This window comes from Pituophis catenifer, unplaced genomic scaffold, assembly GCF_029215685.1.
Source record: "Pituophis catenifer annectens isolate HBS135680 unplaced genomic scaffold, rPitCat1.0.hap2 SCAF_3, whole genome shotgun sequence".
NCBI lineage: Eukaryota > Metazoa > Chordata > Lepidosauria > Squamata > Colubridae > Pituophis > Pituophis catenifer.
This window is the reverse complement of record NW_027256883.1, coordinates 181070690-181084545: the sequence shown is the minus strand read 5'-3', so window position 1 is coordinate 181084545 and position 13856 is coordinate 181070690. Positions and strand designations below refer to the sequence as shown.

The 13856-nt window shown below is 36.4% G+C and overlaps 1 protein-coding gene across 1 annotated transcript; it reads left to right on the top strand.

Moving 5' to 3' along the window:
- Positions 1-295: 295 nt before the first annotated feature.
- Positions 296-11104, top strand: FAM83C (family with sequence similarity 83 member C). Its single transcript, XM_070939923.1, has 4 exons — positions 296-817; positions 4447-4614; positions 6125-6249; positions 10240-11104. Exons 1-4 carry the CDS (start codon positions 296-298, stop codon positions 11102-11104), a joined length of 1680 nt encoding a protein of 559 aa, XP_070796024.1.
- The last annotated feature ends 2752 nt before the right edge of the window (positions 11105-13856 follow it).

The window sequence follows — 13856 nt, the reverse complement described above, 5'->3', positions numbered from 1 at the left end:
TAAAGAAGATGAAGAAACTTTCCTTAGCGTTTCCATAAGGAAGACAGCATCAAAACAAGCCATGGAAATTAGAATTTTGAGCTAATTTTCTCACTAGGAACAGGGGGATATCTAGAAAAACAGAAGTAAAACCAGGAATAAAACAAAATTGTTCGTGGTGACTTTTCTTCATCTCGACATCTTCATTGTGGAATTGCAAGGATTTATAAAATCAAGACAGCATCTCAAGCTCAGAATATCCCTCTGACAAGGGAACACCAAGGATTGTGGTGTTTTATCACCCAGCTCTAGAGGCATGAGTTGGTTCTCAAAAAGCCTTGGGAATTCCCAAGGGAGCACCGGGCAACTGAAAAATCGACTGGAAGATCTGAAAAAGCCCTGGAAGAAAGAAGCCAGCCCTTCAATGCTACAGCATAGTGAGACCGCCAGACTAGCTGTGGATGCCTTTCTGGAACAAGGAGAAGCTGGCTATCTGCAAGTCATCGCTAAAGAAAAAGAACTACCCTTCCTCTCCACAATGGATATGGCTTACATGAGCCAGCACATCCAAAGCATCCCAGAATCTCCAAAGAAGGGGCTGGAGGCAGGATTCTCAAGAGCTGACAGCATGGACAGGGAATCTCTCCTCTCTGAGGTGACATCTGGGACATACTTCCCATTCATGTCAGATATTGATCCCCCTCAACTGGAGCTCGGTTGGCCAATGATACATTCTGTCACAGCACTCAACCGAACAGAAGTCAGTTTGTATTTCCAAAGGGACAAAGCAAACAATGTGAAAGAATTACTTCGATCTCTAATAAGCAAGGCCAAGACAGTAAGTAGAACATTTTAAGGCATTTAAAAAGAGGAGATAAAGCTAATCGGTGTGGTTTTCAAAATATATAAAAAAATTAAAACTACTGGCTCCCCTTTTTATTTTTTTTAAAATTCTTACTCTGCATATACCTTTAATGTATTACTTGATGGATCTATTTTTGTTACGTTTGTATGAGTTTTATATTTAACAAATATGAAGAAAGAAATGAGCTATGAAGATGACTCTTTGTTCCTTTGTTCTTTGACTTTTAGTTTTCTGAGCTATGTTGGAACATGTTCGCAATAACAAGTGAGCAGAACTGGACACACTTTATTTTGAAGACTGTTCAAAAAAGTTTAGGAGCAGAACAATGTTTGATGGCCCAATGATTACATTGCATATTATTTGTTAAAATGAAATCATAGCAGCTTTGGAATTTATACTTCACAGTTATGGAGCAAAGGAGTCTGAGCATGTCCTGGCTATCTTATGCAAAGATCAGAGGAGTAATATGCTCTTTGTTTTAGAACCAGAATTTCCATATTATGTTAAACTGTGAGGAAAATGCTTATGACTGCATATTTAAAGTAGGTATAGCCCTTAGGTGGTAGATAAAAATATTCCATAGACACACCTAATTATTGAGCCTTCAATTTGGCAGCCTTTGTTACAGTCAGCTGAGGCTTAACAAAGAAGTACTTTGAAGGAGTAGTTTGATGAGTAATAAACATGGAAAACATTGCATACAATCAATGGTGGGATTCAGCCAGTTCGCACCACTTCCAGATAACCGGTTGTTAACTTTCTGAGTAGTTTGGCAAACTGGTTGTTGGAAGAAATCATCAGGGCAGAGAACCAGTTGTTAAATTACTTGAATCCCACCACTGCATACAATGTGACTTTCCCAGGGAATGTCTATGAATTAGTTGTCAAATTTCTTTTGTTTGTTTTCCAAGATATTTGCTTCAAAATCCAAATAGATTCCCCACTTTGGCATACTTTATAGAACATACACACATATATGCTCTATAAATGTGTGTGCTTTTTTTCTTTAGTTCAACTGTATCCAATTTCCAGGGACTACCTGGACTAAGTCCCTGCATTTTTTTTTTCCAAAAGTTTTTCAGAAGTGGATTGCCATTGCCTCCTTCCCACAACTGAGAGGACATGACACAGCTGGCTTTGTTCTTAAGGTGGGACTAGAACTCATGGTCTCCCAGTTTCTAGCCAGATGTCTTAACCATTACACCAAACTGGTATATATTTGTATAGAAATCATCCCCCAATATTCCTGTGTGAGTGTGCACTTCCACTCAAAACCTCTGTGGAAGGGAGACAGCTACATCAAAACAAATATTCCAGACTTTATTCATGTCCCTATTGAAATTACTTAATGGGAAATTGTAAGAGATGTGTGAGATTTGAATTTTAAATAGATTTTTATTCAGTCAATGTTGGAAGGTTTTGGGTAATTAGCATAGTTAGTCTACTCAACAAAATTAGTTTAAATTAAAAATAATGAATACTATTTGAGGCTAATGCTATACATTACAACTACGTCTGAGAATACTGCATAAAATAAATGGGAACTATTATTTTAAAAAGTATAATTCTGTTTTGCAAATGGCTTTTCCTTAGAAATTCTGAATAATTCAAAATCAGATGGAAGAAAAGATGGAAGAAAAATGCCCAATGGAAGGACATAAGGATTTTATTTTTAAAGGCTTTCTGTATAAAAGAGACATTTAGAATATCTTTCTCCTATCCATTAATTTACTCCTATAAATTTATCTCAAATACACAGGATGAGAATCTGTCTGTGTGTGGGGGGGGCCCTGTAACCGGGCTGACAGAAATGTCAGTCAAAACAAAGCAGAATGAATGCCAATGCCAAAACCAGTAAACCTGATGGATTAAATACCTATAGGATTCTCTTTCTTAGCTAAATCTAGGCTGCTCTGTACATTCTTTCAGAGAGGGTGTGATTCCCACAGGCAGTGAGCAGGCAGGATGCCTCCTGAAAGTTGAAGTGCTCCCAAATTTTTGCTCTGGATTAAGCACCGCAATCCAAATTTTTCTCCAGGATGTTTTGGCACAGATGGTAAATGGGCTGCCATAGTTTAATTAGGTTATGATAGTGATTTTACTTTCTAAATGTAAACCATCTTCAGTCTTGGTAGGCGGAAGAGAAAGGCATGAATGAATGGTTATATAATCAGGGCTTCATCAGTTTGAGGTGGAGACTGTTCTCTGATTGATAAGAGTCTAAAATCAAATCTTCAGAGCAGGAATTTGTAACCGAGGTAGCGCAGACTGCTAGTTCAGCAGATCAGCGGATCAAATCTCACCGGCTCAAGGTTGACTCAGCCTTCCATCCTTCCGAGGTGGGTAAAATGAGGACCCAGATTGTTGGGGGCAATATGCTATTTAGTATACTGTCTTTGGTGTAAGCCGCCCAGAGTCCTCGGAGAATGGGCGGCATAGAAATATGAATAATAAATAAATAAATAAATAAATAAATAAATAAATAAATAAATAAATAAATAAATTTATCATAGGACAGAGTTAACCTAGCTTTTGTCCTCTGAACTGTTTTCTTAGTTGATAAGATTTTTTTCAATATAGGAAAACATTTAAAATGAAATGTAAGGAGAGCTCTCTGGACCTCAAGGCAAGATTCTCAAAATCGAGAATTTGCTAGTGGGCATCTGGAGTTTTGCAGCTCAGACCTGATATAGCTATTTCCTTTCCCCTCATTTCTTTGCATTCCTGACCGTCTAATTAAGGCTGTGGAAGGCAAGGGGCAAGTAATGCTCTGCCAGAGGAAGCACAGTGGATCTCTGGGCCCCAAGGCAACTGCTTCTCCATCTTCACAATATTTACATCACTGTAATTTCTTCAAAATGTTGCCATCCTATTCTACTACATTTATAGCCAACTTTTCCATCAATTCTTCCTGGAAATGTTCTGTCAGAAGAGAAAGCAGCAGGAAAATGTAGAAAGAGTAGAAGGATTAGGTGCACTCCCAGTTTGTACATACACTTCATGGTAATCAAGATTTATAATAGAGACTAATTACTTGGTTCCTTCCTGGAATGCTGTCATCTGGAATATCATCATTGTAAAATGTTAATGGACATGAAAAGTAATTCTGGAACAAATCTACCAGCTTATAACATGCAAGGTGTCTTACATCATGCATATGCAGGGGGAAGTGTCACTAGATTATAGCTTCTCATAATTCTGTGTGATAGAAAAGATATATGTTGTGAAAGCTCATTAACTTTGGAATGCAATCATTTGCCCATAGCTTTCTCTGGATTCTCCATAAAAGCAGAGTGAAAAAAAGAAAAAGATTCAGAAATAATAACAAATGAGGAAGCACTATGGAACAGAGTTTCAAAACTGAAACTCTTTTAGGTGCTAACTATTTTTGCCCTTGTTTTATTAAAGCAAACCGATAGTGCAATTCTATGCATATTTACTCAGAAAAAGCCTTGATGAAAGTTTTTAAAAATTGCAGCCAGAAGCACTTAAAAAGGGTCTTATATTTGGGTTGTTTAATAGGGCAGATCCACTGATCATGTTTTGACAATGTCTTCTGTTCTACTCTCCATTTTACCCCAACCTACCAAAAAATTGTGCAGGTGATTGCAATTGTGATGGATCAATTCACAGATATGGAAATACTCAGTGATCTGATAGAAGCTTCAAACAAACGTCGTGTTCCTGTTTATCTGATCCTTGATGAAAAAAACCTAAAGGAATTTACAGAAATGTGCAATAAAATGGAGGTCACCATGGATGACTTGCTGGTATGTTTTCAATCAGTTTTATTTTTTTTCTTAATGTCAATATTAAAATATGATGTAATGGAACATGAAACTGAAGAAAAAAAGACAATTTTAGATCTGCTTTTATTTCATTCATTCTCATTACTCAGATGAACATGGGTTGGTTAGTTCAGCTAAAGGCAATAATTGAAATCAAAGGGCAACAACAACAAAAACAACAATAGCAATATAAGGTCTTCCTTCCTTCCTAGGGTCCTTGATAGACCATTGACTATGATTCTTTTATCAAACATCAGTTCTAGGATACTTTCTGAAGCATATTTACCCCTTTTCTGTTAAGTGGTATGATATCTGTAATACAACTTTATTGGATGATTGAAGGTTGTGTTATAATCTATTTTCCATGTAAAACAACATGGCTGAAGCATAAGGTGCAACTGGATGGCAAGTAGAAATTTTAAATATTTCTTTTCAAAGAATTATATGCTGATAGATATCATATGTCCAACCTTTGCCTTTCACATACCCATTGAACAAACAAAAGCCCAGAGCAAAACAGTGCTTAAAGTTAATATATGAACCTTATTTGCTGAAAAAAGCAATGCACAATCACAGTTGTCCATATTTTTAGCCTTGTGCTTCAGTATAAAGTACGTTGCTTTCATCCAATTATTTTAATGAGGCAAAATTAAAGATGGCACTTACGACCATTGCAGGATCCCCAGGGTTACGTGATCAAAATTCAGGTGCTTGACAATGATTCATATTTATGGCAGTTGCAGTGTCCTGGGGTCACGTGTTTCTCTTTTGTGACCTTCTGACAAGCAAAGTCAGTGGGGAAGTCAGATTCACTTAACAACTGAATTATTAACTTAACAACTACAATGATTCACTTAACAACTGTGGCAAGAAAGTCCTAAAATGGGGCAAAACTCAATTGTCTCACTTAGCAATATAAATGGGCTCAATTATGGTCGTAATTAGAGGACTAACTGTACTCTATTCTATAAGAGCATCATCTTATTCCATCACCCCCAACCCCTGCCATTTGGAACATTGACATTTTGTCTGTTATCAGTAATTTTCCATTCTTCCAGAGAAATTGCAGCTTTCAAAGATTGAAATAAGGGCTGGAAATTACTGAAATGATACTGAATTCTAATTTTCCATCATCAGAGACTGAGCAGTCTACTGTGTGCCCACCAACCTCTTACTTAGTGCTTTCCAAATACTCTATGCCACCTAGTTTTATTTTTTTTTTATTCTTTTAATTAAAAATAATGGGGAAGCATGTGTGCTGCAAAATGAAATACCATCTTGAGCATAAAACTGGGGTTAAAACTGATAGAATCAACGAAGCATAAGTGGTGGATTTTACAATATTTTTAAAAAACATTTATTGATTTAGGTATGTTTTGCAACCATTAATTCCAAGATTCACATTCACTCATAGTACAGTATATATAAGCTCTGCACAGAAAGTCAGCAGTATCTGTTTTGAATCTTTCTTATGCTTTTCTTTTTATTTTAGAATATGCGCATACGATCTGTAAGTGGAGATACATACTATAGTAAAGCTGGCAAGAAGCTTACAGGACAAGCCCTTGAGAAATTTGTGTTGATAGACTGTGAACAAGTCCTTGCAGGGTCTTACAGGTGAGACATAACAAATATACTTAAGAATAAATGTCATTTGCAAAGGGCACTGTCTCTTTGTCTAGAGATTTCTGGGGCTAATATGTCCTAACTTGATTGAGTGATTGCAGGGTATGGTTAAAAAAAAAGGCAAGATGCCAGAGTTTCTATTGCACAGTTACAGCTAGCAACTTGATTTTTTTAACCATGCCTTTTAGATACCCTTGACTAAACAAATGTAGCAAATTATTTAAATTATTATTTAAATCACTTTTATTTAAAATTATAGTGCTTTGTATCCTTCTTACAGATCAGGTGTCTAAGGTTGTTTTAGTGCTACACAAAACTGTGTATCTTCCATTTCAGTGGAAGGAAAATGAAATTTGCAAATGGTGAATGTAAATGTACAAAATAATCATATTAAAACATATATTTAAAAAGTTCAGTTCTTTTAAATTTTTTTTTTAAATGTGTCTCCTATAACAGGAGTTTAGGATTCCAAATTGAAAAACACATTCTAACTCCTACCCCAGCCCCACAGTCTAATACTTCTCAGAGATTCTGAATTTTCATAATTTTCTAGTCAACTGAAGGTTATGGAAGCAGAAATCTCAACAGTTGGAAAGAATATGCTTAGGGAAAAGTATTCTAGGATAAAAGCCTATTAAGTGCTATGGCATTTCCTCCCAAAAAACAAGCACAGGAACACATTGTAATATTGCAAATATATATATCCTTAAAGTGAAACAAATCCTAGAGAATTTTGATTCCCCCTAATTATTATATTACATGTTTGTCTTGTACTAGCTCCAAGGAATGGAGAGCAGCATATAGAGAGTCCTTGCTCAATCGCTCTAATTGGGACCGGAATGTTTATTGCTAAGCAAACAATTATTAGGCAAAATATCACATGACTGCACTGCTTAGAGTTTCAGTATTCCTTATTGTCATTATTAGGCCAGGACCATATGGCCATTAGGCCAGGACATCATGCTTCTCCTGCCCTGCTATGGTCACCTTCCTTCAACTCTACCCATCTATGTTCTTTTGGCTGCCCTGCACTCTGCCTTCACCCATATCACCCTATACTCCATTGTCCTTGCTACCCGCAGCTGACCTTGGCTATCTTCTTCCTCCCAGTACTGATGAGGTGCTCCTGGTCTGGCCCTTTGTGAGGCAGTTGCTGGCTTCCCAAAGCTGCATGTGGCCTTCTTGGAGGCCTCAAGAAGGCTATGTGTGACCAGCTGCTGCCTCACAAAGGGCCAGGCTGGGCATGCTTCAGCAGCAGCAGGAGGAAGAAGTGAAAAATCAGCTGGAATGGCAAGGAGTGGCAGAGGCAGTGGAGGGCAGGACAGTCAAAAAGCAGAGATGGTGAGGGGTGTTAGGTGCGTGGGTAGAGTTGAAAAGTGCCCTGTGGTTGTAAAAAAGGGTGGGCTACCAAAACTCTGAATTCTGATCATGTGACCGCAGGGGTGCTACAACAGCTTTGAGGACCAGTTATAAATATCGTTCATTCAAGATCATCACAAATTCAAATGGTCATTGAACAGATGGTTGTTGGGAGGACTACCTATATACAACTTCCTATCTTAAAAACAAGCCTGTGCAACATACTAGGTTGAGAAGTGACTCAGGATCTCCCCAACTTATTCCCAAGTAAATAAATATAAGGCCACAGTGACCCAAACTTTCACATAAAAATACATCCTGGTTGACTCATATCAAGTCATTATATATGTTTTTTTTATTTAATATTCATATATTTATTTTAAAAAGAATATTATATGGCTGCCTATCTTACATAGATGATAATCCTAGGTGGCTCATAGCAACATTCCATAACAAAAAAATAAACCCACAAACCTTTGCAAAAGATGTAACATTTCCCACCAAAGTGCCACGGCATCCGAGGCTAAGAATGGGGGGATGGGAGGTGTCCAAATTTCATGGGGGAGGCTTTTAAAAAGGGCTGGGATAGCCATGGAAAAGATGTGTCTCCAAGGTCCTACCGGATGGCATTTAAGGAATGGTACCTGGAACATGCCCACCCTATCTCATTTGGTAGAACAGGCAGATACCTCCAAGGAGGATCAACCCTGTAAATAATTTACAGGGCTATTAATCTAATGAATGGCTCCTGGGCAGTCAACAAAAGTGAAAGCATAGTACATAGTCCAAATCAACTTTTAAAAAATCAAGTTAAGGTCCCTATAAAAAGCTCATTGCCAACATGATGCACATCCGCATGCCAGAGTTTTATTAACAATTTGGCCCCAGTGCTGGGTGAGAAGTCTTTCCTCCTTTGGAAAACCAACAAAGTTGGAGCTGTGCATATCTCTTGGGGACAGCATGACAAAGTAGTCATGCTTCCTAAAACACCGCTTCACTGATAGGACCTGGAGCCTCTCTCCTCTTCCAGATCTGGTGGTACAGGGGAAATCATTGGGGATAGGTTGTTCTACAAGGCTATCAAACTGACGGCCCATAATCTGGATGTGTCACATGCAGACCACACCCATCCCAGCTCCGCAAAGGGAAAAAACATTGTGATACATCACGTGATGGCAATGTGATGCTGCGAGTTTGACACCTGTGTTCTATAAGTAACCCAGCACCATACCATGTAGGACTTTAAAAGTAACAACCAGCATTTTGAATTATATATGGAAGCCTACTGGGAGTCACTGCTGCTCACACAGCAGCAGTATTAGATTGGTGTACTGTGATGCACCCAATACACTATATTTTGGACCAGCTGCAGCTTCCAAATGCTCTTCAAGGGCAGCCCCATATATAGTGTGTTGCAACAGTCCAACTGCGAGATGACTAAGATGCAACTAACCATGAGCAGTGCCTCCTCACCTCAGAATAGCACACTAGATACATTTGTTTGAAAGGTCTCCTGGTCCAGCTACCACCTGTTCCAGGAGAATCCCCGGATCATGAACCAACACAGCCTGGGAAAGTGTCACCTCACCCAGACAGTACATTTACTTTCAAGTACCCTTCCCCCGCAAGAAATGAGCAGCAAAATATTAATTTTACATATTGTACTAATTAACCTTCAGTTATTTTTGCCTTAGTTAGCAAACCTTTGACTACATTTTGAAAGGAAATGGTTTTTCTTTGCTTTAATTGCAACTACTTCCTTGATTGATAATGTACACTGTCTTTCTTCCACCTGAACAATCTACACTTGACTCACCAACACAAATATTTAATAGCAGCTTTACCTTTGTCCTCCCTCTTTACTTACAGGAAGCCTGCCAACTCCATGCCATGTCACCATATTATGCCATCTCAAAGTATTTTACTGTATAAAATATATCAGCCCAAAATGTCAGCTTAAAAAGATTCCAGTAGGAAGTTGACCATGGTTATATAATTTGGCAGTCTGCTGTTTTCAAGGGATTTGGGGATTAGATATCACTGATAATTTGATTAAAAAATCCCCCACCAAGGGTTATATTTTCTGAGTTTAATAAAATCATTTTTCTGTACCATTTTTAAATGCTGAAGAATTCTTCTCAACAGTGTCATTTTGTAACTCTTCTCTAAATGAGCTCCAGTCACACTGGGTGGCTACAGATCTCCTCCTCTTGAGCCATAAGTATGACCTTTGAAATCTATAATTAACTTGCAACCCCAATTCCTTATAATTCTTATGAGTCTGTCATTTAAATGTTTATCTATAACAATTTAACCATAATAACTTGTTTGCATACTGACTATTATCTTCATTTATTGCCTAACATACTATAAACATACATATTCACTAATTTAAGATTTTGACCATCAGACTGTTCCACTTATTTTCTCAAGGCTTTAAAATAATAATGGTACACTGTTGTATTGCAGCAATAGTGCTAAAGATATACTGATAAACATACTTAAAATAGTACTAATGTTGTAAATGAATTTTATTGTCCAATGAATTTTCAATATTTTAAATGTGCACAATTTAATTATATGTTGATGTTTCATGTTGTCCCTGAATTATTTTCATTTCAGTTTTACATGGCTCTGCAGCCAGGTACATACCTGTTTAATGATGCACTTCAAAGGAAAAATTGTTGATGATTTTGACAGAGAGTTCCGATGTATATATGCTGAATCTAGATCAGTGAATCAACTTGGAATCCCCACTGCTGAAAATTCCACACCTTCTCCTTACAAGACCATGCAGAAATTTGAGCCCATTTTAAAACATATTCAACGGAATGAGTATGAAGCCCTCAGTCCGTCAAGCACCCTTTCAAATTCCAGTGTTGTGACCATCAAGAAATCACCATATCATAACCAAACAAAGTCCAATGTAATCTGTGAAAAGAAGGAATTAACTCCAGATGAAACAAGAAAGACCATCTCAGGCTTAATGGGACATAATGACTTGAGATACCAGCCCAGGGAGTTGCTAGACTCTAACTGCGGGGTATTAGATAAGTTAAAGCTTCCACTCAATGATGCTTCTAATTTATTGAAGCTTAAGACATCTTTACTATCAGTATCTTCACCGATATTAGATGACAACATAGGAAATGGACATCTTCCTGAGAATATGGGAACAAAAGATAACAAGAAGTTCCTTTATACTCAACCAGTTGAAAATGCAAGTAAATTACATAAGGATGACAAACCAGTAACTTATGGATACAACAAATTAGAATTCATTAACAATCCTATTAAGTCTGTAAATTATGAGATGAAGAGCACAGTTCCTAGATACCTTGATGCCTCTGAGGATATGCCAATGGAGAACAACAGCAATATAAATAGGGGTGAAAAAAGGATGACTCTTGGTCACAGCAAATTGGATTTGATTACCAACTATAACAAATCAAAATCAAAAGCCGTTCATAGTCGATTTGAAATGTAATCTAACAAAAATATTTCAAATGTAGAATGAAACTATGATAATACATCAGATTTAGCTCAAAAATATTGGGAAAGTTTAAAGAATTTTAATGAAGCCAGAAAAATAATCACATACCTGTGAAAGAGATTTAAGATTGTTACTACTTACCTCTAATTTGAAAGGACATGCATTTTGAACATTGAAAACATTGTCTGCCTCACAGAAATAATGAGGATTCTTCATAATTCAGAATTCCTGAAATACTGGAGAGGCATGTTTAGAACAAGACTATTTCTCAGTTTAATAGCTCTGGGGAGAGAGAGGAACTACATACCAATTTAAACAATTTGATGATTATCAGAATGTAAATAAAATTGGATATATAATGTACAGTACAAACAATTTAATTTAAAGGGTTGGTAGAGAGTTTATAAGGCATCTCTTTGATAAAAGCACACATCTCAATTGCCCAATGTGGATTATTCTGCAATTCTGTTTAAGACAGAACTACAGAAATCCATTTACCAAAGTAGCAGAAAATAAAGAACTGCAGAAATCATATTACATAATTCCTAACTTCCTTTTAATATTGCTGCTCACTCAATTGATCAGCTCATCATACTCAATACAAGAATCCAAATTACAGTCACCCCGACATAGAAAAAAAAACCTTCTCAGTTGTTTCCTTCTGTTGTAAACATGGCAGAAATAGGAAAAGACAAATAAAATGCAACTCTTAGTTTAAATATCAGAACATTAACTCTATGAAATGAATAAATCTAATCTCTGCCTCAGCAAAAAATCTGCAAAAGTGTTTTGGCAGATACAGAAGAAATGTCAATAATATTGCAATGATTACATTATATCACGATAAATAATATGAATAATAAGATTTTTGTCTTAAAATTTTGTTTACAAACTGGGAAACTAAGATACACTGCATTAATTCTGTTCATATGTTGTATGTTTTAAATTCATTAATATATAACATTGTAATTCAAAGTGGTCAATCAGATTTTAATGATGTGTTTATACAATCAAAGCCGGGCTCAATTTATTTCCACTATAAGTAACTTCAGAAAAAGCTATTTTCTGTCCAGCCAAAGTGATGTTCTTGTAAATCCTCTGAACTCAAAGACAGTGTTCTTTGAATGCTTAAGTATATGTCAGCAGTTAAACATTTTAATTAATTGGTCTTACTTTGTATGGAAGAACAAATTGTCACTTTTGACATTTGTTATTTCTGAAAATCAAGATTTGATATGCTTCCTGAGGGAGTTTATTTTAACCTAGATTTTTGAGATTTCATGAAGGAATCACAAGGAAAGCTATGATTGTTTTAATAATAAATGTAACATTGCTTTAATTTCAAAAACTGGTAGTTCTGTCAATAGCAATTTAATGTATAAATGCCTTAAGGACTTTTTTCTTCTCTCTTGCTCTTTTTGTCTCTCTCTGGTTAATCATAACTTTGACAATGTATAATCTGATGGTGTTTTTGAAATAAACAGTATTCTATCTAATTTATTTAACTATCATCTACTAAATAAAGTATAGTAGTTATATGCAAATAATATAGGCTATAAAAAATAAATAACTTCACCTGGGACAACTGAGTTTTGAGGTAACCGAGCCAGTCCCAAGTCCGGATAAAGTGAGGAGGGTTGGGTGTAGGGTTAGCACTCCTACCCATAAAAAAACCTAAAAATTGCTAAAGAAACTGCAAGCAAACTTAAAGTCTGTAGTGATCATAGCAACTGTAATGACCATGATGATCATAATAATCAACAACAGCATGAAATGTTAAACCATGGCATGATGGCATTGGGATAAAGCTGAAAGGACATACAATGGTTGATTGTAGATTGATACTTAGTGCAAAATTTATAACACAAATTGTAACATGGAAAGTTCAATCTTTATATCAATGTGGGAAACTCTCATAAGTGCTATGCAAATTTAACAACCATGATCTTCATATTTCGAGAATTAGCAATACCAGGTGGACTGGGAGTGGTAGACTTACCAAAGATGGGAAGATTTCTTGCCATAGTTGTTAAGGGAATCAATGCAATTAAGTTAGTAACATAGTTCCCCATTGACTTTGCTTGTCAGAAGGTCACAAAAAGTGATCACATGTTCCTGGGAAACTGCAACCATCATAAATATGAACCAGTTGCTAAATGTCTGAATTTTGATCATGTGGAAAAACAGTCATAAGTCACTTTTTTCAGTGCCATTGTAACTTCGAATAATCACTAAATTAATGGTCGTAAGTTGAGAACTATCTCTACTCACTGGCAACTTCCAGCTTCCAACTTGTGCTATTTCTCTCCAAATTCATTTGTAAAAGCAAACCTGCCTCCCAAATCATAAATGCACAAGTAGGGTTCATTCACATTGTGATAAGACCTGGAATAAGTAGGGATGTTATACCTGGATTGTGAAACTCTAGATCAGTGTTTCTCAACCTTAGCAATTTTAATGTGTGTAGTTATAGGCAGATGCATCCTTTTGATGCAGACTTTAAAGCATTGCACAGTCCTATTAAATTTGTGACTAGGAAATAATTATATTCATTATAACAATTTTAATTAAAGAACATGAACTCAAAGCAGATTAGTATACCCAATAATTTTTAGAGTATGACCTGATACACATCAGTCCACGTGCAGCTCTTGACCCAAAACAAGTGAGCTAAAAGTTGTAAAGCCTAAGGCTAGTCATATTAGCATAACATGAATCCATTCTTGAAATCAGCTTTTCTATATCT

Coding starts and splice junctions, on each gene's coding strand:
- FAM83C (XM_070939923.1), top strand. CDS start 296: ATGAGTTGGTTCTCAAAAAGCCTTGGGAATTCCCAAGGGAGCACCGGG. Junction 818..4,446: donor TAATAAGCAAGGCCAAGACA/GTAAGTAGAACA, acceptor AAAATTGTGCAG/GTGATTGCAATTGTGATGGA. Junction 6,250..10,239: donor GTCCTTGCAGGGTCTTACAG/GTGAGACATAAC, acceptor TTTTCATTTCAG/TTTTACATGGCTCTGCAGCC.